We start from the raw sequence: 26,106 nt of genomic DNA, 5'->3' as shown, positions 1-26,106 counted from the left end.
TTTCTGCTATTTCTGAATCAGCCCAGGAAATAACAACCCTCATGTTTTCCAGAGAGTCAGCTTGCCTTCATTTGGTATTCATTTGATATTTGTGAAATACTATTATAATGAAATTACAATAATTTTCCAGATTCAGTCTTACTTCAAAGAAGAGTACCAGACAACAAAGTAGGCAGACAGAAATATTTGCTAACTGCCTTTTGAAGACAAGTCCCTTTATGGCTATTTTCTCTCTTTTCCATATAGGTACAACTGCTCAGGTCTCACAGTCACTGTCACAGCCAGCACAGCCACAGGCATCCATCCCGCACAGCACTCCGAGGGTACCGAAATTCAGGGTAACTGTTAGACCCCACGAGCTGGAGCACTACAACATAAGGCGGTAACACTGCACCCTCTCCTGGCCAGTAACACCCCTTCTGCCTCCCGGGGCTGGAACTGGGGGTCTCCCAAAACCAGAGAGCATGCACCCCGGACAGCAGCGCTTGCCGCAGAAGCGGCGGCGGCCGCCATCGTCCCAGTCTTCACTGGCCCTCTGTTTCCAGAGGAAAACACACCACCTGTGAACCGCCTGCAAACACAACTTTATGCGGAGTTAAATTTCTAGGCTCAAATTCTGTGCAGTGGCAGAGCAGAAAGGCCGTCTGAGCATCTCAGCAGCCCTCAGGGCGTACCATCTCCGGCAACTCGAGAGTCGGCTTACCTGCTGCTGCCTCACCTTCCTCTGCGCCCGTACAGCCCTCGTGCCAGGCGCACAACATACAGGGTGCTAGAACAAGACCTGAAGCAATGGATTTTTATTATAATTTTACTTGAATCCTGTAACAGCACTGGGATGCCACCAAGCAAAGGCAGAAGTACACACATCAGAAATACTGCCGGGAGGGCGCCTGTGCTGCAGTCAGCAGGTGGCACCAAGGGCTCACCTGCAGCACCTGAGCTGAAACCTCCCCGAGTTTTCAAACTCCACTTCATGAAAGCTCAGTCTGTATCAGCCAGTGAAACAAGGTTTACAGTCACTGGCAAGGAATCATGAACTATTACATACCAGCTTTTGAAGAACAGAATCAGCCTGGAAATATTTCAGGCAAATCAACTAAAAATAACAAGTAGGAGATACGGGAGCACTCCTTTCCAGAATTCTTTCCCTTTCAAAGAATTCTTGCCACAAAGTTAATCAGCTTTTAGCATTTCCCCACACTTCCATAGGGCTAGAAAACACTAGAGAGCATCAGCAGCAATAGCCTTTCTTATCTGTCTGCTTCCTATAACCACTTTAAAGCATGTTTTTTCTCCAGCTTCACTTGATTATAGCTAGTTTAGCAACACATAGACCTCTTCATACAGAAATTAAAGTCTCTTTACACTTACATCTTGCAAGAAAATTATATAGTGAACTTACATCTATCATTCTATTTTTGTGTGCTTTTATACAGGTCACAGTCATGAGTCAGTCTTGATTTTGTAATACAGATGTGTTAATCTCCACTGACAACAAGCCTTGGAACATCTGACCACAAGGTCTTTTTTCAGTTTAGTTTATAAAAAAGAGAATCATCCAATTTATAGTTACATGTAAGAAAAAAAACCAAACACACTGGAGGAACCACACCTTGTCAGTTATGACTGGAAAATAAGGTGACCTTACACAAAATTCTGTCTAATGTAACATTTTGAGTAGTTACCACATGTAGTAAGGTGGATTCCAATACCGGAGCCAAGAGATAACAAATGCAGTCATCAGAAGCAGATTCAAAACAAACAAAGAGATTAGCGATGCACAGTATGTCGAGGTTGCTGTCTTTCCTATGGCAAAAGCCCACATGGGTTCAAAAAGCAATCAGGTCTAAATGCCTGGAACAAAAACGCATGAAATTTCTTATCTCTAGCTTAGCAATTCCCCAAGCTGCAAATCCCTGGAGATAGGACTGGATCATGGACAAGTATCCCTGCATATACTTACACTCCTCCATGAGCACTTGCAGGGAGCCTAGGTCATGAGGACGGGTGGGGGGCAGCAGCACTTGGGGAAATTGCAGGGTGCAGGGGAAGAACCAGACAAACTACTTGTATGATCCAGGTGCTTCTCCTGTTCAGGGGCACCCAAGACTGACGTGGTGGCCCACGGCTTTAGGCTTGGTATCTTAGAGGGACAAGCCACTGGAACAGACGGACCTTTGGCACCAGCCATACTGGATCATAAAAGGTAAAATGAGCAAGAGAGATGCATGGTACAGATCTAACAGGCTTTGAAGTGCTGGAGCAAGGAGGGGAGCAGACAGGTGAGTGTGTAAGGCATGTATTTTCTATCTTTATAGCTGCAGCTAGTTACCTTTTAAACTCATCATGATAAAATTCAGATTTGCACGTCACCATCTCACTGGCTTGACTGTCATCACGACTCCTGACCCCGCCAAATACATAAAGCTCAGAGGCAACTCCACAGGCCACTGCCCCAAATCTGAGAATCCAAATAAGAAAAAAAAAATAATAAAAGCAATATATCAAAACCATTTCACATATCCTTCTGAACTGTCTCTATTTTTTACATTTATGTGTACACACATACATCCCCCTTATATGTTCAACAAGATGAGATGAGTCATGAATATGAATTGTAGGCACCTAATTCAGACCAGGTAAAAGAACAAAACAGCAAAGTATTTATCTCTGGAAAAAATTATGAAGTTCCAATTGAACGACAATTTCTAGTTTTCATTTTGCATCAGGGAAGTATGGCTCGTAACAGCAGGAGTGTACTTGTACAAAATTTATATTTATTGCGTGCATGCTTATCTTTACTCAGCCACATGTTAACTACTGGCCACCATGATTCAGAAAGACACAGTGAAATTCACAGGGCCTCTGATAGCCATCTTCAGGGATTCATCACAGAAAGGACCACTTCCTCTCATCAGAGTGTTAAAAAAGGTTGTATGCAGCAATCTAGTCCCCCCACTTCCGTTCTGACTCACCTTCTCTCCTTCAGAGGACAGATTGCTGTCCACTGCTGAGTCCTAGGGTCGTAACACTCAACAGATTCAAAGAGTTTTCCATAGGAGCCTCCACCCATTGCATAGATTTTCTTCTTCATAGCTGCATAGCAGCCAATCTTACAGAAAAAGAAAAAGTACACCTAAAATTATACAAAGGCACAGTATCGAGAGCTCAAAACTAACTATATACGCATACACACACGTATGTATTTGGGTTGCCTGTACTGTGTGTCAAACAATGCCATGCACAAAAATTCTCAGCCACAGTTTTGTTTTGGTATATCAATAAAGAAGCTGCTCTCATTTCATTTTGAGACTGTTTGTTACAGATTCTACTTGAAGTAAAAGGTAGAAAAAATACATACATATACAGGCATTAACTATTTAACAATAAGTAATGTGGTAAAATACGATGCAGTTCTTACCTTTCTAACCATGGTCAAGTCTGGCTGCTTGGTCCAGGTCCGGCTATAAATATCATAGCTCTCCATAGAGATTAGCTCCCTTTCACCGTCCTCACCTCCCAGAATATACAGAATTCCATCAATCTCCACCACACCAAAATTATGTCGTGCCTAAGGAATATCAATAAAGTCAACATTGTAAAACATAATGGCCATTGTGAATAAATCAATACAATCTGTTTTTCAGCACATTCGTCTGCGAAGTGACACCAGTATTATGTCTGATTTTTGGTTTGGTGTTTTTCAATGGTGAAGTTTTAAACTCCAGAATAAGATTATTAATATCTTCAACTAAACAAAAGAAAAGGGTATTCAAAAAAGACAGAGCAGCAAAAGCAAGAGACCCCACAGAAACCCAAAAAGAGAGTTTGGTCATATTTCAGTTTGCACAGCAGTGGTCTCCACAATGAAGCTGTTGCTTTCAGGTCTCTACAGTAGCAAATCTTGGACCCATTATCCGTGAAAAGGCAGCTCTTCTGTTTTGTATGTCGGAGAACAGCCGCCCTCATAGTAAGGGCAGGAAGCTTAACGCACCGTAACTAGAAACGTGGCCAAAACTACAGGCCTTTGCCAACCAGAGACTTTAATGCTGTGACAAACAACAATTTCTTACTAAACACACTATGCTGATTTAAGAAAATAAAAACACAGGTGTATTAAGGATGTATATTTACAAATAAACTGTTACTTTTTGATGGAAGGCAAATATGAAGGAGACATTAACTCAAACCCAACCAATATAAATATGCCTCTGCAAACCAAGTTCTGTATGCTGGCCAGTCCTCTGTCCATCTTTTCTGCGCAGTCCAACCCCTTTGTCCATATGAGAGTTGTGTACAACACAAAGGGAACGTACACATATTTTTAGAAGGCCTGTATATGTAGACTATTAAGTCTATTATATGACTGATTCCATGTGGAATTGCTGAAATTTTGTAGTTCGGCTTTACAGCTAGCTTTTCACTAATAGTTTTGTTTTTCCACATTTGGAAGCCATTATCAGACCCAAGTACAACATAAGGATACAAACAGAAGGCAGTCTGTAGCACAATTTTGAAAGTGTGAACTGCAAGTAACTAGGGATTCAGAATTAAATTTTGCAGAACAAAAGGAACATTTTTCCAAAGTAAAACAAAACAAAACAAATCCCAACAGTTAGATAGTGATCTTGCCTCATTCATTGGTGGTAAGGAACTCCATGAATTGGTGTCTGGATCATATTTCTCTCCAGAGCTCAGCGTTCCCTTATTTTCATCCTGACCACCAAGCACAAATAAAAATCCTTCTGTAAAAAAAAACATAATGTCTTCTTAAAAACAGGATTTGCACCTGTACACTGAGCAAGACAACGTGACTGCTGAGGTCTATTGTGGAATTCGTTAGGAGATTCAGACCAGTCACAGGTCAAAGTCTGGACTGGAGAAGGTAAAGCACATACTTATACCTGGACTCAAGTCTACCACTGTAGATAGTATTCAACATATTCAGTGATGCAGTTGCTAGAATTTACTTAAAACATGAAATACTCCTAGAGAGACAGATGTAGCAGATTCCCACAAAATATTGTGGGAATAGTGATTTTAAGACACTCAGATGACAGGGATTTTCACAGAATAAAGTAATGTTTTGGGCAGACAAAGGGGAAGCATGAAATAATCCCAGTGCAGTCAATCTTTAAAAAAAGTAAAGTTATTATAAACTGTATCTCAGATTTTGAGGCACTGGTAAGTTTTCATAATATTGGCTTTACAAATACAAAGTTCCCCTTTACCTGCTGACAATACTCCATGATTGATCCTTGGAATACTCATAGGAGCAAGTTCAATCCAGAGCTGTCTATTGGGATCATAAAGAGGACACATACACCGCATCACTGAGGTTGGTTTCCGTGATCTGAACACAGGGTGGGGAGGGAACAAACAAAAACAGAAAGACAAGACAGAGCTTTACGAGTTCACTTTTAACAACTTGTGTCCAAAACTTGCTTGTTCATGATTTAATATATATTCATAAAGTGTGGCATTTCCCTGATAAGGAGAAGGCCCCCCAAACCAGTATGTGTAAATTTATTTTTGTACAGACTGGAGACATAAAAAGCAGATGCATGCCATTTGTACTGTGTCTGTCTGTAACATTTTTTATGAAGGAACTTTGAACAAACTAAAAAGAACCAATAGAGTATTAGTAACGTCTGAGTAAAGCAATCCACAAACTGATGTGCAAAATGTTATTTGAGTATTTTATTACACTTCTATAAAGAGCAGACATCTACGTGCTAAAGTTATTTAAACAGGACAAAACCCTTCCCTCTGCTGCAAGGGATACTCAAGAAAAGAAAGGGATTATTGTGTGGAAGAGGAAATTTTCACCTGGAATCTCAGATGCACCAATAATGACTTTTTTTTGGAACCACAGCTATTACAAACAAAACAGTCAAAGCACACATTCATTATTTTTAATATTTATTATAGATGCTTTTCAGCATCATTAGAGAAGTGTTTCTCCAACGTTCTGTGCTTATTTTGAGTAAAGTCTATTCAGTGTAAAAAAAAAACCAAAAAACAAACCAGCCAACACTTACTGAACAAACAACATGTCCTACCCTAAGTCTACTACATGTTGAATGTCAGAAAATTATCACAAAATAACTATTTACTGCTGACTCATTCACAAAGGCATTTAGGTGTGCCTGACCAACTTAAAAACAAACCCAAATGATAGAGTAATAAGCCCATTAGGTGCACATATTCTCTCCGCACTGTGTTTTCCGACGTGCCGTGAATGCTAGACACTTTTATTTTAACCGGCGGCTGTGACGAGCTGCCATGCCACTTCATACTTACACTCGCTCTTCTCCACCAACAGTCACTATACACTCGGAGTAGCCCCGGGGCTTGAAGGAGGCCAGCATCGCCTCTCCCTGCTGGGGCGGCGTGAGGGGAATATTGTTGCATTCTTTAACGATCTCCCGTACCAGTGGTTCGCTCATCATCTGCTCACGCAAATACGCTGCATCTAAGCCTGAAACCCACACTGCTGACATGACATCCTTCATGTGAACCTACAGAAAGAGATAAATGCCAGAAAATCCCCCAAACCTTACGGAACAGCATTAAGACACTCGTACATACAGATGCTTCTATATTTATCAAAAACTTTAAAGAGTATTTTTGATATTTGGAAGTAATAACAAAATCTACAACACAAGGTTATTAAAAAAAAATGCATCAAGTCTTCAAAGTTTCACTACAAATGTGCTACTTGCTTTCTCTCATCAAATGCCAAAAAGGTACTTTTTTTTCTTAACGGCTATTAAATAATAAAGACAGCAGATGATATACCATCAATGCAGTTTTTACCCTTTTACTGCAGTCCCGCTGTCTGCATTTCAGGCAAAATTCAACTAATCCTGTCAGTGCAAGATTAGCCCTGCAAGAAATGTATCTATTTTAAGTTCCCATCAATTAGAATAAACACACCGCTTTGGGCCACATTCAAAATACAAACATTTGGATGTCCTGACCTTTCTCGAGTCTGAATCATGTGAAATCCACCTAATCACTGCTTCAAAGACGTATCTTTCGTTTCCAACATTGAGTTTTTCCATCGACAGCACTTCTTTCAGTTTTTGAGGAGTCAGTTCCAAGAATTCCTCTGTGCTGCTGACATCTCGAAAGTGAGTTTCCAGATACTCTGAGGCAAGGTAGTGAACATGATGCAAACAATAGTGCAGTGCAAAGTCCCGAATACCAATACAGTTCTCAGCAGCTATGCAACCTTCTAAAAACTCACAGCAGAGAGTTTTTAAGTCTGTAAGCAGCAGGAGATCAGCTGCCTGTACCACATCTTGGATAGTTTCTTCATTTAGCCTGATCTGCAAGAATTAATTTAGAAGTTTTAGCTACTATCGCTCATTTGTTTCATGACATGTCCGCATTCATTACACTCATTCTTAGTGGCTGAAAAATGGAGTATTAATGCCAGTGTAAAAATTACGAGAAATTGATATGACTACTACACATTTATAAACTAACACAGGGATGGAAAGGCATTTGCTTGACAGAAGGTGTCGAGCAGAACTTTGCACCTGAAGTAACCATAAAATTGCTCATCTAATCTGGGAAGCTAAAATTAATTTTGCTGCAATAAATACATAACTTTTTAAACTGCATGTCCAGAAGAGAATTTCAAGCCACACCTGCCTTTTCTTTTTCTGCTGAAAGTTAAACTTGTTCAGCAATCTCAATCTGGTTCTGAATAAACCAGACACACCAACTTTAATTCCCGCTAAGGCTACTGGCACAAAGATCCGAAGGGGCGTGCTGTCAGCAAGAGGCTGGAGAGGTGGGCATGAGGGTCAGTGAGGGAGGATGCCTGATGTACCGTCACGTGCAGTGATGGGGTCTCAGTCTCTATTGCTATCAAACCGCTTCTCTTTTACAGCTGTCAAAGACTGCATGCTTTAAAGCACGTGACTGAAGGTAGCCACAAATTTTAATACAAGCGTTTGACTCTTTTAGAGTCCTCCCCCACCGCACAAGAAGAGCGGAGAACTCTTGCAGAGCCTATTGCCTCTCCTTCACATGCAGAGCCTCAGTGCGATGTACTGCTTTGCCGAAGTTCTATCACAAAGCTTTAAACCTCAATAGGTTTATCTTTCCGGATAGCAGTGTTAAAACCCAGGTTATTTTGCCAAATAATTCAATTTCCATCTAGTTTTTTTTAATACCATACCTGCCCGCTGAAGATGTAATCTAGTATCTCTTTCATGATATCAACAGATATCCCTTCAAGTTCAATCTTGTAAGTAGAGCCATCATCCTTTGGAGGATTATAATTCAATTTTGTTCTAAGAGAGGAGAAAAGAAAAAAAAAAAAAGCTCACAACCTGGGCATTGCTTGGTCTCAGTTTTCTGAAGAAACAAATGGATCACTTGAGCTGTAACAGAGATACTAAAACCTTACTATATGATGTGAAAACTGTCTCTCGACTTATCATGAAAAGGATGTATGTACGGTCTCCAATATTGCTCTTCCTATTTTCAAATTGAAGAAATACGTTAGCTTTGCAAACCACCCATGGCATCAAAGAGCCAAAATAGTTTTTCCCAGCTGATTCATCACAAGCATTCAAAAACTTCACTCAGAACTTCAAACAGAACAGCAGCTCTGCTGACAGATGAAACACAAGAATTTGCTTTGATAAAGGTGGAACCCCACTCCCCCAAACAAAAAAACATTTTACCAAGAAAAAAAATAATTACAGTGAGCAGATGCGATCAGAATATGCACTGGCAGCACAAATATTTGGATTTCATTACCATTCTGTGTAATTTATGATGTTATCAGCCTAATGCTATGCCTGGCTGTAACCGAACTGTGCGCTCAAAGTTGTAGGAAACAGCCCACGTGCTGCTCAGCTGAGCTTTAAATATTCATCTACATCAGTGGACACTTCACTTATGAGCAACTTCTTTAAAAATACCAGGAACAGTTTGATGTGCCTTTGAACAGAACGGAGGGGGACTGGAGGAAAAGATGAAGAAATAATAACACCACAGCAGACAGCTGTGCTTTCCATCATCTTTAGTGCAAACACTTTTTCCAGGAAAGACAAATTTAAGTGTTCAAAAGGAAGCAGTGTCCACTCAAATGAAAACAGACACAAGAGCTAAAAGATCATTTTTAACATCTTTTTTCCACGCTTTAGGCAATGAAGAACACATTATATAAAGACCAGAAAACTTATTTCACTACCTCTGTGTATATTGAGATATCTACATCTGTATCACAGCACATTAAAATAAAAGCCTTAATAACATTTTTATATTCATTTGAACATATTCATAGATATAATTAGTTTCTTAGTGTGAAAAGCTGTGGCTTTGCTAAGCTAAAAGTGTCCAGTTTGTTGCAGTCTTCTGCTATCCACACTCATACTAAGTAAATACATAAATAGGACTTAGCTAAGGGCAGATTCTGCTTCACTTACTCATATCTGAGTAAATCAGTTTCTCACGAAATAAGATATAACTCACATCAAATGAAATCCTAGTCTAGAAGGAGCTACTTTTAAGGGTGAATAAGGATGGTAATTTTAGCCCTGAAGTTAATCATACTCGTGGTCTCGTTTTCACATCGCTTTTCTACGCTGCAAGAGACCCATCGCCAGCGCGCAGAACGCTCTGGGACATAATGCTGCTGCGATGCATGTGCACGACGGTACAAGGTCTGAAGCTAAGCTGCTTCGTTCTGTGTTTGTACAGCACCTAGCCCGAGTTATAATACAAACAATAACAACAACAGGGTAATATGGATTAGGAAATTGTTTATTTCCTAACACTAGGAAGGAGAGTAGAAAAATTAAGCCTGTTCTCTGAATAAATAAATAATTGCTTCCAATAAAGCAAGTGCTGCAATACCAGACACTGATTTGCAACTTGTCAGCTGAAAACTTCTAAACCGAATATACAGCTTAAGTGATCCTGTACAATGTGCATCTCAATCCACACCGTCTTCGCTCACGTGGAATGCGCATTATTCATGCCTACAACTCCAAACGAATGAAAGGGCACATACACACAGAGCAACGTACGTTTTCAACTCTAGTCCATTATCAAGGCTTCTTTACACGCATTTTCAAGCCTATTCAAACTACCTTCATTTTAATTATGCCGATTATGCTTGAGTTTTGGGTCTCTTAGTCTGTAATGAAAGCCGCATCTTGTTTCCTGGGATGAAGCTCTGTTTTCTTTTAGTTTAACATAAAATGTATCAAGATTTGCAGCATGTGGCTTCTTTCCCCAGGAAAGAGAGACGGTCAGATGGTATCTGTGGTTCATAGGTACGGGATGCCTATGAGTAGCTGCCATGGTCAAATACACAGCGGTATCTACACAGTCCAACACACTGTGGGGCTTAAAACAGATGCAAGGCATGTAATAAACACGTTGCATGCCAGCACTAATGGGGAGATTAGGGAAAGGACTAGTGCTACTTATCACTAATTTTCATCTTAGCATCACCTGTACACACCCAAGCTAAATCACCTCTTGCATGGACTTTACACTGACACCTCCTAGTAACAAGAAAGTGTTGTTCAGAGGTTTTGGGTCTTATCAGGCTAGATAATTCTAATTACTGTGTGTTTTTTTAGGCACCAACAGTTGTTAACCTGAAAAGAAACAAACCAACCACTGATGCAAGCAAAAAACAAACTCAAAGCAGAAAAATAACTTTGAGAATCGATTTATTTCGAAGTTATAGATACTTGTATGTGGGCAAATATTCACCTTGTGCAAACGTTTGCTATATAGCAATTTGTTAGTTAATAAACTGCTAGGTTATTTATTTTGGTACTAAAATTTCTGAGCTGTGACAGGAGGACCATTCCCAAACGGCAGCTGGACGTACTCCTTGTCGCTCACATCAAGCTCTGCAGGATGGCTACTGGCTGTCGGGACGTGGGGAGAAAGAAACGATGCGAGGATATATTATAACCAAGTTTGGGTCTGGAAAAGTTTAAGATGAAAAATTGCAAGTCTAATATGGAAAGAAAGCTGAAGGAGGAGAAAAAAGTAGGAGGTATGTAAGCGGAGGGCAAGGAGCCATGCCTCTTGCATCACCCGGCACCCACCGTTTACCTGCACCCACGCCTCACTAGCAAGCTGAGGTCCGGGCACCCTTGCCATAACGCATGCAACGAGGAGTGAGAAAGTTTCAAAACACATTTGTTCCCACTTCAGAAAGACAGAGCGGACAGCATGTTGTGAAATACTTAACCCTGGCTCTCTATCAAATTTCACTTTAGAAAAAAAACGTTCCTAGCTATGCTTAAGCAGAGGTTTTCCTATCTGTCAGTATCACAGGAAGGAGGATGTTTTCTTTCCACCATGCTCTTCCTTACGGTGATTTATTCAGCCTATGATTTGTGTGGCAGAAAGCTGGAAGTGGCAACCAGCAACCAAGGTGCAGAATGTGCCCATCTGCAGCACAGCTGCTTCCAACACGTGTGTGTGAAAGCTTCCTACCCCAGACAACATTTCTAATTACTTCAAAAGCACCCTACGTTGCCAAACTGCAGCAGAAAAGGCTGCCTCAATCTTCCTTAATTCAGATGAAAGACCAGAACATGACGATTTAGAAGAAAATGAAACTCCCAAAGCCAACCAGAAATCGCGTTAGCTGGGAGCAGAGCCCAGCAGAGACGCACTCAGAGCTGGGGGAAACAAAACAAGGCAACTTCTCAGTCCTGTTTTCTTAGGTAATTTAATTTTGAGCAGCTTGACTCCGTACAAGTTGTAAAAGGAAGTTTTCCAATTTTTAATTAAGAAGATCACCATTGTAAGTTGAAACCGCTTCCAGTAACATAAATAGTGTTCTATAAATGCATTACATTCACCCCAACCTCTTGTACGTGGTCAGGAAAACTGCCTGGCACACACTACACCTTGAGCAAGTGGCGTAAGAACAACTGGCTTTACATTGTGTTTTGATGTTGTGTGTCTGTGTGACAAATTTAGAATCTGCTCTGTCACATCACTTAAGGAATACAATCCTAACAAGTCATCTCAAATGGAACTACACAAGGAAGAATGAGGAAAAAAATTCCAATACCTCCTCTGCATATGTAAGCAACAATATAAGCAAGGTAAATCACCAAAATGAAAGAAAGGGCTTACGAACAAATGTTGACATTACTAGGAGTCACAATTCACATCTGATGGCATAAAACAGGTTCAAGTAATTAAAAAACCCCTAAGAGATAAATTTAAGACTGTTCACTGTTCTTGTTAAAATTAAGATGGATCTTCCAACTTACCTCACATTTTAGAGGAGCAAAACAAAGAAAAATACATAGTCATACTTCCAACCTCCACAGAGACAAGTCCACAGGAGAGCACTGTTGTGGGACAGTTAAGACACATGGGAAGCACGTTGAAAAAGGGTCCATGTGTCTGAAAACTTGTTTTTCCTACATTTTACAGTTGACAGTTTACAGGAGAGGAAGTAATAATTAAAAAAAACACACCAACAAGCAAACCAAAACAACAAACAAGATGAAAACCAAAACAAATAATTCAGCCGCCACCGATAAAACTTGCTTTCCTGAGTCAGACATAATTCTGTGGGAATACTTTCATCTTTAAAACCTCTGCCTTATTTGTGAACTATTATGAAAAGATAACCCATGTATTTCTACAAAGGTGACATAAGTTATAAAGAGAACAGCAGCATCACTCTTGGAATGCTTTAATCCTTAGAGTGCTGGTATACTGGTACCTAAACAGGTAAAGAAAACATCTGTCTGCAAAGATTGCGCCTTTGTAAATGAGAATGCTCTAGCCCACGTTCACCTCAAGCAGGTTTACGATATTTACAGTGAACAACAATTGAAAAACCTGCGAAACAAAAGGCAGCTGCTTCGGTTTTGATGCTTTGCAACGCCAAACTTTTACCTGCTCCCACGTCATCGCGCCACAAACAACGCACTTCAATGACCTACTTCCACAGCCGAAGCAGGGTGTCAGGAACAAAACTGCGGGAGAGAAGAGGGAAAGGCTTGTCTTTTTGAAAGGAGCTGTCTTTCCAAATTAATTACTTCGCCCCAGATTAACCATAAGAGCTAGTCCACACAAGCTTTGCCAACAGTGCCACACTAGCAAACCTCACTGTTAGAGTAGCAAAGCCATAGTTCCAAACCAGAGTAATAAAATGGGGGTTTCAGGATACATCCTTTATCTGCACCAGTGTTTTGGCGTCTCCAGAGAGCATTAGCATTTCAATATGAAGTTATACCTCCATCAAATGTTTCCAGCAAAGACATGCATCAAGCCGAAAACATGCTCACAGGGATGACTCAGTCCCAAAAACGACAAGCAAGTACTTTGAGATTTTGCATCCGTAAGGAGAAAACTTAAAAATTCTGCTTTTGATGCAAACATAAGGTCAATTTAGTCTCCTCCTGATTAGGGCTTCCTTATGTAGGTCTGAGTCTTTCAAGTACAAGCTTTCCATGTTAAATCTAATTAAGTCCTACTTCAGATTGACCATTTTAATGGCAAAATTTTTTTATTTGTCTGCCTTTACGCCTGAAACATTTTCTCCCATGAAAGCTGGTCTTTCTGCATGCAAAAAACCTTGATAATCACACTATTAAACAAGTCAGACACAAAACCATGATGCAGCAGTTCAATCCACCCACTGCCATCCTCCAAAAAGATATTTTACAACCAAATCAGAAGGTTTTCTTTGAGGTCGCACCCTGGCCTTTAGCAGCACACATAAAAGACAGTCTTCACCACACCCTGCAAAGGGTGCCAGCTCTCAGAGGATTTTGGCTATGCCTCTCGTACGTCTCTCTTAAGATTATCTGCAACTGCAACTTCAAGTCTCAAAGCTGTCCACTTAACAGCTCAGCACAAAAACCTGCAGAAATTGCTTTGCTTGGTTTAAGAGAAAAAACAATGAGGAATAAACTTTCCAACAGATGAAAAAATGAAGTTAAGTCAGGCAAAAATGTAAGGCTTCCCCCCCACCATGAGAAAGAGAACAAAGCAATTCCTTCAGCAGCAGCACAGGGGACATGTGCAAGGCTCACGGGCTTTGCTCAGTGAAGAGCTTGTTTACCCTGAAAATCTGAAGTTACTTTGACTACACGGAGCACAATCCAGAGCTAGATTGTAATCTAAATTGGAAATCTACCCTCAACCAGCACGTCTTGCCTAAACATGCGAGTTAGCCCTAAGTAGACAGAACACACACTTGACAAACACAGTCCCCAACAACATACTCCTAGAGCTTCTCAGCAGCAGTTAAGTACCTGACATTTCATTTTACTTCAGGGTTTTGTTTAGTCAACTTGGAAAACAACCAACCAACTGTACCAGCTGAACTTATAAACAAGTCAACCACAAGCAATGCAGATGAGCTGGCTGCCGGGCACCGATGGTTCGTGCCACGCACCTCGTATGCGGCATGTGGCGCAGCTTGGCCTCATCTATAGGTGTAGCCGAGTAGATCTGGTCCAGCAGTCAGATGTTCAGCTCTTCTCACATGAAGCACCTTCTTGTATTAGAAATAATCGCCACTGGATTTAGGAAGGCGAGTTTGTTTTATTTTTCTTTGTTTGTTTTTAAAAGGTGGGGAAAAAAATATGTAATCTCTGTTCCTCAATGGGAACCAGGCTAGCTCACATGAAACAGTCATCAAAGCATCTCCTTAAGTAACTAAACCTGTATCATATTTATGCCATTTTTGTGCTACACATGACACTCAAGTTCACTCACTAAATAGCCGATTCATGAGATTTCCAGTCCACATCAGTTGAAAATTTAGCTTTGTACTAAACAGCAGTGCTACACCTAATAGATAGCAAGTTGGAACTAGGACTTCCTTGGAAAAGCAAAGGAAGACATTTCTGGAATACAGTTTTAAACCAAGAAACTATCTTACCTGAAAATACATCTTCTTTCAAATTAACTCTGCTTTTAAACTTGTTAAAATTTCTTTTTTAGAAGGAAGAAGTACAGTACCATACCCATGCTGTTAAATTTACCATTAAACGTATTTAAGAAAGGCAATGCTGTGTAGCATGTCTCTAATAACCCAAACATTCCTGCGACTTAATAAAATCATATTTGGGAAACACCAATTAACCTGCTGAGAAAACTTGGTTTAATCAGGTTTTTATACCTCACTTATCACAGCACATGGGAGAAAAAAGCATCAGAGAAAGGTTTTCACAATCACTGGTAAGTATGAAGTTGAATGGACAAAATTACAAGTGCGTAAGTATTGTGGGACAACTAGAAGATGCGACAAGCACTGTGTTTCTCTGGGAATCCAATGGAGGAAGGCACCAGAACTGCGGACATGCCAGGAGCTCGGAAACGGAGATCTGCAAGACTATCATGGAAAGCAATGACAAAGCCAAGAGGAAAAAGGAACGAGGAGTGTGGATTTCAGCAGCACAAGAAGGAAGAGCCAAGAGTCTGCAATTCAGAGTACTAACCGTGTCCATAAACAATAACAAGAGCTATACTAGGCAGCTTAAAGTCATTCAGGAGATGTAAACCAACGTGCCTGAGGACATAAACCAGCCACTAACTACATGGTATTAAGAACGTATTTCCTTGACAGGCAAGAAGCAATTTCAGAGCTGTCCATAACAGTGATTTTTTTGGTTTGTTTTCTTGGAAATATGAAGGAGTGGCATAGATATAATACAGGAGAAAAATAGGAGACTGGAGACTCCCCTATGTATGCTACACAGGTACTCAGTACCAGGACAGAGAGAAAGCTTAGTACACGGTATGAAATAAGAGGTCTGAACAGAGCGTGAAGAAACAAATTCTTTAAAACCATTAGTTACTTTTCATATTTGTCAGGCCACACGAGGAGGAAGTTCCTTTTGTAACTGCAGCTGAGACCAATGCAAAACAAAACAGGTTCAAAGGAAAAACAGAAAAACCTAAAGACAAATCAAGAAGGCCAGACTCATCAACTCCAGGTCTTTCTCCAGACACATGAACATCTTCAGAACAGCTCTGCTCCAGCTACAAAACACATTTTAAAGCATGCAAGAAAAATTATTGATAAAAAGGTTCTTTTAACAATAAAAGTTTTGCTAAACAAGGCAATTCATGCAGATGTAAAGGCAAGGTAAAAGTATAAATTACCCAGACATCCCAAGCAGCTCCATCCTGCCACACCTCCTTCCACCCCAACTCGCCTCTCACATCAGGCACGCAGATGAACTGCGCGTCTTCACATACAAAGAAAGGCCAAGAAATTTCATCTCAAGTTCTCCTGCGTAAACAAGATACTCTGATTTCTAGTTCTCCCTTTGCCTGACGTGTAGAAGCAGCCCAACTGTATTTTCTTACTATTTTGAACTGGGCAAGAGCCTTACTGCTTCCTCCCTTCAGGCCATCTTTAGGGGCTTGTTGGAGCAAGAATATAACTAACAACTCCCCATTCAAGCTTAGATTTTTAAATCCCTATTTAAACCATAAGCTTTTAACATACCTTTATCACTGTCGCCCCTCAACTACTTCTCCAAACATAACACACATTTAGGCACTTCTCCCAACTTATGCCAGGTAGAGAGTTTCTGGACAAGGCAACTATTTTGATTTATTACTTCTCAAAGTTAGAGACTTTACAACACAGTTACCACTAAAACATCACAGGTGACATCTTAGTTGCATTAAAAAAAAGCAAACCAACAAAGCCAAAACAAAACCATGCCTAATTTAAAAAACAGCTTTAAAAGTCTGGAAGCAAATTCTGGCCTGATTTGTTCCTGACTTTCTACTGCCAGGGCAGCCTGTAAAGTTCCCAGGAGACAGCCAGAAACAAACTTCTCGTAAGAAACCTTGCAGATGACATGGCTTTAGATTCCTCCTTGATAGAGCAGTTACCACAACGCTGCCCTGAACGCCCAGTGACGAGGGAACAAGACCTGGCACGAGCACAGCGCAATTCGGCTAAACCAGAACTTGAGCGCACAGGGTCTTGACAACCAAATACCTCCCAGCTTCAGCAGCGGTTTGTATTCACGACTTCAGTACTACTCCCAAATAGAAAAAGTTTCAACACACTACAAAAGCTCCCTATAAATGTCAATATAAAACAATCAGGTATCAGGAAACAAGCAGCAGAAGCTACTGGCACGCATTGGCTTCTACCTCGCCCTGCTCGACAATATTTACTGTCCAACAAGTGTAACAAAAACTGCCAAGCTGCACCTTTTCAGTGCGCTGCAGAAAGGACCTCCCGTCCCACCTCTCACAGCAGCACCTAGAGGTGCTCACAGACGCACTTACACACAGGCCACGTCTCAGCAGACTGCCTTCTCACGGTTTCACAACCACTCAAAATGTTCCAAGTGCCAGCACGCAGAGGAAAGGACAGGGGACCTGTCCCACCACATCTCCGCAGAAGGCTATACTGGCACTGGCAGAGAGGTTACGGTTTTGTGGCTGTGCAGGGGTCCTACGAGGTCTAGAATGTTTTAGGGAGGTCAGAAGGTTGAACAGCACAAGCGAGAAGATGCGAATGGTGTCAGGTTATTTCTGACCAAAGCCAATTTACAAGAAGCACAGCTATTTACAAGTAAACGGAAAATAACGGGAACTTAATTTTACATTTTTATTGTTTTTTAGCTATATTATGCTCATCTGGAAAAAGATTAAAATATGGTTACTGGTCCGTTACTAAGTCAGAAAAATCTTGAGGAACAGTATAGAATACATACACTCTATTAGTCTATTCACGCAGATGCATGAAAACCAAAGACAAAACTTGCTGAGATAAGAAAAATCTCTTAACCTCTAACACAGCAGCACAGTCCCTGCATAACAACATTAAGTTAATCTAAGAATTCGAGCTTAAATATCCTCTTTGTTAAGGTAGTTCCCACATGCTCCTTGCAATACAAGCAAGCAGACAGTAAGCTAGCAAAATATTAGGAGCTGCAAGTTTCAGCTGGCCAGGAACCACTCATGCCAGGCAGTGACAGATCTGTTCAGATGAGAACATCTGTGGCTGCTGTTGAGGATACCAGGAATACTTGGACCAAATCTATCCTATAAAAGGTTTGCAGATATATGCTACAACTTAGGGCAAACTTATGACTGCAAGCATGGTTTATTCTGGTAGAAGCACTCTTATGCCACCTAATTTACACTAGGCTCACAAACTAAGTGAATTAAACCTGGGCAATAGAACTGTATCCACATTAGGGCAATTGCCAGTACAAAAAGTGCTAAGAAGTCGTGCAGGCTTCTGGCTGATTCGTTACAGAAGAGAAAATCAAGAGCTAACCTGGCTCAAATTTAACTTCTCTGGGATGCACAGCAGCATCACTTTGAGCCAAACCACACTTTGTCCTATGGCAGTCTCTTCCTGAGGAATCCTCCTTTTCTCAGGCTCAGGAACATACCACAAGATGTTAGAGATATGTAAGAAGACTTCTGTGTTTTGTAAATGACAGGATTTGCTCCTGGGGCACACAGAGGGATTAGATAAACCTGTATACACAAGGCAATTCTGTAGGAATTCATAAAACCACTGCAGACCTCACTGCCCTCAGAGACCTACAAGCAACTTGGCATTAAGCAGTTGAGGCAAGACCTCAAGAATCAAACTACCACAAAAATAAAAAGTCTTACTGGTCCCACGGGCTGAAAATTTATTCATGAAACAGGCATTTATTTATTTTTTCCTGTACTTGCAGAAAGAAGCCTATGGACAAGTAAGGCAGATGAGACCCATGACACGAGTAACACTTCCACATGTTTCTGCATCCCCTTCACGCCTTTTGACCTCTCCCCGCTGAAGCTGCCATTTTTGAGCTGCATGGATAATCCAGTTGCCAAATAACCAGAGGGAAGCCACATCACTATAATTTACAAGTGTCCTACTCATAACCAGTCAGCCAAACAGCTTCCATGCAAAACTAAAAAACAGGTAACACTCCTCTCTGTGGCTGCCCAAATCCTTCGGCACACACAGACTTTGCTCACACCCAACCACCCCCTCAGAAAGCCCATGCCTACTTATTTTCCTACTCACACCCTAAACTAAGCATTCGTGCAAACCCTGCACAGCTTCTGAACTTGCCCACAGCCACAATACATAATGACACAGCCAGACACACAAAACACCATGCCAACTCATACTTCCACTGCTTCACTGCCGAGTACGTTTCACTTATCTACTCATTTTTCTTCCAAGTTTTACTTCTGAAATTGGTTAATGGATTTTTCTGAGCTTTATATTGGAATTTTTCAAATGACAGTGACACAAATCAATTGGTATTTGGAGAGTGTAACAGCCTCTGGTATCAGAGCACGCTTTGGAATCATCTACTCTTAAAATACAAGGACATAAAATTCTTGAGTCTCCTGAAATTAACTCTTTATATAGAAACCCAAAGGAATATTTTTATTTGAAAAACCAACACTCAAAATAAATGGGACTTGCATAGAATAGGTACAGGCTGGAGATTAATCTCCAAAAAGAGACACTGAAACATTACTTTTGGCTGGAAACAATGCTCCAAAATTAGCAACCTATCTGACCAATTCTAACCAATGTGAAGACCAGCTGGACTAAGAAATAGATCCTGGAGTGATAAAATGAAGAGAGATACGCAGCAGGTGAAAATGAGGCTCTGCACAGATAGATAATACAAATGTGTTTCTTAATGTGCCACACAAGAATGAGGTACATGTATTTTGGTTCTTTACATCTTACAAGCCCAAGGAGAAAAGATGAGTAAGCTAAAAAAAAAAAAAAAACAAAAACACAACAACAAAACTTAATCATATTTATATTAATGCACATAACCTACTTTCACACATAGTTAATGTGTTCCTTCATGGGATCTGAACCTGAACAATTTTGAGTTTAAAAAAACCCACAACTCTAATGACTACAAGTTTTGTTGCTAATGCAGTTATGTCTGGTGCCTACTCCTAACACACACTTAACTCATGTTTCTCCAGTACATTTTTCAGAGATGAAAAAAATGCAATACTTAAAGATGACATTCTGTGAAAAGGTATTTCTCCATGGAATAATTTACAATATCTTTTAATTAAGCACTCTCTTTCACAGTAAAAAAATTGCACATGTCCTGTAAACTCATCTTGCTGTTACAGCAGAACAGCAGTTCTTCCAAGAATATGACCTCTTTCCACCTAGAGCAACCCTTCTGCACCTTAATTTCAGATATTGCATATGATAATCTAAAATAGGATGACCAACAACCTAAAAAACATTCAGGAGTTTTGAAGAGTATTGAATCAATGGCTCATTTCGATTTCATGTCTTTGGCTTTCACCAGTCTTCCAAAACTGCTTCAACAGTTTGCTTCAAGAAACCAAACAAATTATTATTAGTACATAGGCTCCATGGTGTCTTTTTTGCAAATTTTTGCTGATCTTCCTTCTCCGTGATTTTTATTTCGTTTTATATCTCAGGTCTGCTAGCTCAACCAGTGCAGAGAACTGTTTCTTTAAGTCTGTCCATGACCAACACCCATTTAAAAGCTGATCACCAACTTCATATTCTATTTATTTTTAGTTTATTTTTGTACTTGATCATATCAAAGTTGTACTACAATGGTCACCCAAAACACCACATTGCCTAAAAGCAGATGATAAACGACACTGAAACAGGCTGCATTTTTCTGGAGTAGCACACAGACTCCCCATGCCCACCTAGGGCAAATACGCAGATTTTGTGACAACTTCACAGGAAGCTACAACTGGAAGGAAAGCCCAACCGTTACAAAAACTCTGCTACAGACTTACAATAATCCTGCGTTGAAGTGATACTGAAAGGACTGCTCCTACTTTACAGACTAAGACAAAATTAACGTCTTTATTACCTGCAACTGATAGGACTTAAAACCAAAACCCCAACCCCTTCGAAATTAGCCACCTGTACGTTTCATTTACCCTCTGTCAGGCAGACATGTACTATAAAAATCTTACGGCGGGTATATTCTTTTTACTTGATGTCGTTGGACACCCCACCACTGAGCACGATGGAGAAGGTCAAACTGCTGCCAACAGCGACAGCAGGACCTTTCATGAAATGGGTTTCACTGAAAACATAGCCCAGGATAAAGTGTTTGCCGGGCCACCTCAGAAACCATGTCCGTGCTAATACAGCTTGTCCTCCCCAAGACTGGCCGTCAAAGTGCGCGGCTCTGCCGGCGCACGCTGCCGTCGGCGGCCAGCTCTCCCACCGTGACCGCGCTTCGACACCTCTGGCAACTTCTGAGTGATGTCCCTTGATACTGCACTGGCACGAGGCAGCCAGAGATGGGGAGACAAACCAACTTTTTTTCATTTAAAAGCTGATGTACTTCAGAATCCATCACCCTCTCCTGCTAAAAGACATCAAGAAGGGGGAGGAAAAAAATAAAGGTAACGCTGAGGTGCTGACTCGGTGCAGCCGACGGTCGCAAGCCCCAGCGCCTCCAGAGCCCGCAGCGGGCACGGGCGCTGCGCCTTGGCCTTTTTAGCCTGAAAGGTTTATTTTTTCGAGGTGGCTGTTGACGCCAGGCGCTTGGTAGCACTTAAGTTGTTGGGGCATTTTGGGTTTTCTTTTTTTTTTTCTCCCCAGTGTGTCAAACAGCCTTTCAAACCTGAACACAGCAGCAGTTTAATGCGGAGAGGGCGACTGCTCCTCCGGAGGGACTCGGGTCTGCGGGGGAGCGGCCGGTGGCACCGGCGGGGGGCGGGCCGGGAGCCGGGACCCTCTCACCAGGGCGCTCAGGCAAACGCCGGGGCCGGGCCCGCAGCCCCGGGGAGGGGAGGGCAGGCCCGCTCCGCTCCTCACCGACCCGCCGCCGGCAGACGCCCCCCCCGCCGGCCTCCCCTTACTCCTTCGTCCTTAAAAGCCAAGCCCGCTCCTTACGTAACCGTAACGGCCCGCAACGGCCACCTCCGGCCGGCCACCCCCTCGGGGAGCGCCGATACTGCCGAGTGGCCGCCCGCAGGGGGCTGCGGGCCCGGTCGCGGCCCCGGCGAGCTCCCGGGGGGGCTGCGGGCCCGGTCGCGGCCCCGGCGAGCTCCCGGGGGGGCTGCGGGCCCGGTCGCGGCCCCGGCGAGCTCCCGGGGGGGCTGCGGGCCCGGTCGCGGCCCCGGCGAGCTCCCGGGGGGGCTGCGGGCCCGGTCGCGGCCCCGGCGAGCTCCCGGGGGGGCTGCGGGCCCGGTCGCGGCCCCGGCGAGCTCCCGGGGGGGCTGCGGGCCCGGTCGCGGCCCCGGCGAGCTCCCGGGGGGGCTGCGGGCCCGGTCGCGGCCCCGGCGAGCTCCCGGGGGGGCTGCGGGCCCGGTCGCGGGCCCGGTCGCGGCCCCGGCCGTACCTGATGTAGGGGCTGGCAGCCGCCAGGATGTTCTTCTGCACCGGGATCTCCTCCCCCTCCAGCACCAGGTGCGCGTCGCAGAAGCGGCTCTCCTCGCGGAAGGAGCTGAGGGCCCGCAGCAGCCGCGCCGGGTGCTGGGGGTCCGACACGGCACTCGGCCCCGACATGCTGCCGGGCTCTGCTGAGCCGCGCCGCGCCGGGCCGGCCGCCTCAATCACTGCCCTCACACCATGGCTGCCAGCCCGCCGCTGACATCATCTCCCCGCGCCGCCCCGCCCGGCCCGGCCGCCGGCCTCCCCCCTCGGGGCGGGCGCGGGCGCGGGGGCGGCCCCGGGCGGTGCGGCCCGGCCCGGCCCGGCCCGGCCCGGCCCGGCCCCTCAGCCGGGTGCCCGCGTGAGCAGGGCTGCGCCGCGCCGGGCGGCGGAGGTGACCGCCGCGGCTGCAGGTCGGGGACCCTGAACTCGGCGTCGCCTGCGAAATCATCTGGGGTTTTGTTCCCCCCACCTTGGCTTTAAAACGTGAGCAAACCCCGCCGTTTCTGTGTTTATTTTTCCCCCTTACGTGAGCTGGAGGTGGAAAGGAATAGGCGTTGGCATGCGGAAAAGAGAGAGATGAGAATTAAACACAGAGACTCGTTTCGATAGTGCCGCTTTCCAGAGCAAACAGCTGGAAATACGCCCTTTTCAGGCAAAAAGATTTTTCTTCAGGACTGTTCACAAGGTTTTAGGCCGTGTATTTAACGTGCTTAATTGCACATTAGGAGATGACTTGATTCCATCCGCTGCTGGTTTCTTTAACACCATCCAGTATTTAAGCCGTGAAACTCGATTTGCACCGAGTGAAAGTGTTTCCAAAACTGTGATCCGCGTTACCGACGATTCAGTCAGTGCTGCCAGGAGGGGGCACGCAGCAGCTCACCGTGGCCCCGGCTCTGACAGTCGGAAGTAGGCTTGGGTGTCAGGCTGTGGAAGACGCAAAAGGACATCACGCTTTCCGTTTCTTCACTGCGAGAATAAAATGTTCAGAGGGCCTGATCTAGTAAAGCTGTGGTGGATCACATGCTTTTATTGTTTGTATTGCTTTAAATCAGTGATGCCAAAAATCACTGGGTCAGGGCAACCCCCGATATCAGCACAGGCTGGGGGATGAAGGGATGGAGAGCAGCCCTGACAAGAAGGATTTGGGGGTACCGGTGGATGAAAAGCCAGACATGAACCAGGAATGTACACTCGCAGCCCCCAAGGCCAACCGTGTCCTGGGCTGCACCCAAAGCCACGTGGCCAGCAGGGCGAGGGAGGGGATTCTGCCCCTTTGCTCTGCTGAGACCCTCCCCTGCAGTGCTGCATCCAGCTCTGGAGCCCTCAGCACCGGAGAGACATGGACCTGTTGGAGCGGCTCCAGAGGAGGCCACAGCAATGACCAGAGGGCTGGAACAGCTCTGCCGTGAGGACAGGATGAGAAAGTTGGGGGTGTTCAGCCTGGAGAAGAGAAGGCTCCAGGGAGACCTTATTGCACCCTGCCAGAGCTTAAAGGGGTCTTACAAGAAAGATGGGGATAGACTTTCTAGCAGGGCCTGTAGCAACAGGACAAGGGGTAATGGTTTTAAACTGAAAGGTCAGATTTAGACTAGATCTAAGGAAGAAATTTTTCACCATGAGGGTGGTGAAACACTGGCCCACGTTGCTCAGAGAGGTGGTAGATGCCTCATACCTGGGAACATCCCAGGTCAGGTTGGACGGGGCTCTGAGCAACCTGGTCCAGTGGAAGATGTCCCTGCTCACTGCAGGGGGTTGAACTAGATGGCCTTTAAAGGTCCCTTCCAGCCCAAACTGTTCTATGATTGTATGAAAATACCTATCTTTGAAATGTGGACAACTTAAATTTATAATTTATCCTAATCCAGTTTGATGTTGTCTCCAAATCATTTTACCACTAGGAAAAAGAATGAAGATATCAGAAAATGTCATCATAGGAAAGATAAATGAATGACTTTACAAAGGCAACATTGTCCTTTCCAAGCTAGACACAATGCTGTTTTGTTCTGCAGATGGACATTTCAGCTGGGACATCTGCACATGTAGACCCTACTAGCCAAAACACTGCACCAAGTGCCTGCTTGTGAGAGTGTGAATAGCCCCATTTACGCCAGTGTTTCCAGTTCAACCCTTGCCTAAGTGTTTTCTGACTGGAGAGGGGTCACAGAGAGGAGTACTGTGCTCTAGGTTTGTGAAGCTTTGAACAAGAGTTTTAGAAGCAGAGGATGTGTTTCACATCCTGGTTATGTTGGAAGGCATAAAAACATACTAATCTGCATGAAACACCAGCAACTTTGCATCACTTATAACATACCCATTAAAAATATTAGAAGGCCACTTCTGGCTTGGGTGTAATTATCCAGGATGTCAAGTATACAACGAGGAAGAGCAGAAGAGATCCAGAGGACACATCCCAATCTCTCTTTGAGGGTTATGAAAGCAGAGAGCACTCTGCATCTTGCACTGCTGGTGAAAGATGTATTTTGCTCGTTATTAATACTTTGGTAATTGCATACCGAAGGGAACAGTGGTTTAAATTATTGCGAAAGCTGTCACTGAGTAGCCCGGTTATTTAAAAAGAAAAACACTGGTTTGTTTGTGTGTATCCTGCATAGATTGTTATGTAGGAAAACACAGTTGTATTTCTGGTTTTTAACTCGTCCTAGTAAACAGTGTTTCTGCTTCCTCCTGCTGCATATGTGGGGCAATGGGACAAGGTGTAATAGATAATACCCACTTCCAGAGAACAAATTAATTATTATGCTTTGTTATTTGTTCCATTTAATGAAACCTGTTGATAAAAAAACCCAACAAACAAAACAAACCACTCTACCAACTAGAGGGCCATTTATAACATCTTCGAAGTTAATTATATGTATGCATACCCATGGCCTGATTCTCTTGCTCAACAATGGTTTTTTCCCTTTAATGGAGCTATCTATCCTTACTCTTTTTATTTGCAGTCACTAAATCTAGATTCATTTTTATGCCATTACAATAACTCCACTAGCTTTACTGGGCTAACTTATGACTTAAAGTGGTGCAAAAGAAGAATCAAACCTTTCTGTCCCTTAAGCTTTCATTCATAACGAAAGATGTCAGAGAAGCAAACCAAATGACAGACTCATTACTGTGTGCCATGTTACCACAACAAAAAAAAACCACAAGCCTTGCAACCACTTGGCAAAGCGTATACGCATTCCCCCTTGCTATTGTCAGCCTACAAATGATACAGCGTATTACCATATTCAGGGTAAATGTTTCATCAGATTACTCTTGCAACTGCTAAAAACATTCTTGAACAAATTTGTGATTAGCCATATGGTTTTAGGCATATTGTCTCTGCCACTGGAGGATACTAGGATTGGCAAATCCAGATTTACATCACTGTTTCTCTCTTCAGGTTGCCTACAAACTTGATGCTAATCAAATCCTGTGTAATACTGACCAAGTGAACACAGCACACTTTGTTTAAAAATCATACCCAAGACAAGTTCTTGTAATTTATTTTCAGCACTATTTCTACATGAACATAAATAACACATTTGCTTTCTTAGACTGTAGATTGTTTTTATGATGAATATTCCCCTATCACATCATCTCTGCCCGTAAGAATTAGCTCCTCAGAAGTCAAGTAACTCCTGTACCCAAACTCATGATCATCCAAAAACATAATACTATGAGTTCTACAGAAGAAAATCTGGAGACAAACTCTTAACAGGAGA

The 26,106-nt window shown here is 43.0% G+C and overlaps 1 protein-coding gene across 1 annotated transcript in view; it reads right to left on the bottom strand.

The window, feature by feature from the left end:
- The window catches only part of GAN (gigaxonin), a gene marked incomplete at both ends in the record, with an annotated part of 28,261 nt that extends 5,748 nt beyond the window's left edge, over positions 1-22,513 (bottom strand). The window contains 9 exons of the mRNA XM_082005814.1: positions 2,333-2,461; positions 2,976-3,112; positions 3,422-3,571; positions 4,633-4,745; positions 5,232-5,353; positions 6,304-6,521; positions 6,984-7,334; positions 8,195-8,309; positions 22,347-22,513. Coding sequence (XP_081861940.1) covers positions 2,333-2,461; positions 2,976-3,112; positions 3,422-3,571; positions 4,633-4,745; positions 5,232-5,353; positions 6,304-6,521; positions 6,984-7,334; positions 8,195-8,309; positions 22,347-22,513 — 1,502 coding nt within the window. The remainder of the gene's footprint in view (positions 1-2,332; positions 2,462-2,975; positions 3,113-3,421; positions 3,572-4,632; positions 4,746-5,231; positions 5,354-6,303; positions 6,522-6,983; positions 7,335-8,194; positions 8,310-22,346) is intronic.
- Positions 22,514-26,106: the final 3,593 nt, after the last annotated feature.

Source organism: Phaethon aethereus (assembly GCF_964289735.1).
Source record: "Phaethon aethereus genome assembly, chromosome: 13".
Lineage (NCBI taxonomy): Eukaryota > Metazoa > Chordata > Aves > Phaethontiformes > Phaethontidae > Phaethon > Phaethon aethereus.
Note: the sequence above shows the minus strand (reverse complement) of the source record. Positions and strands in the feature narration are given on the sequence as shown.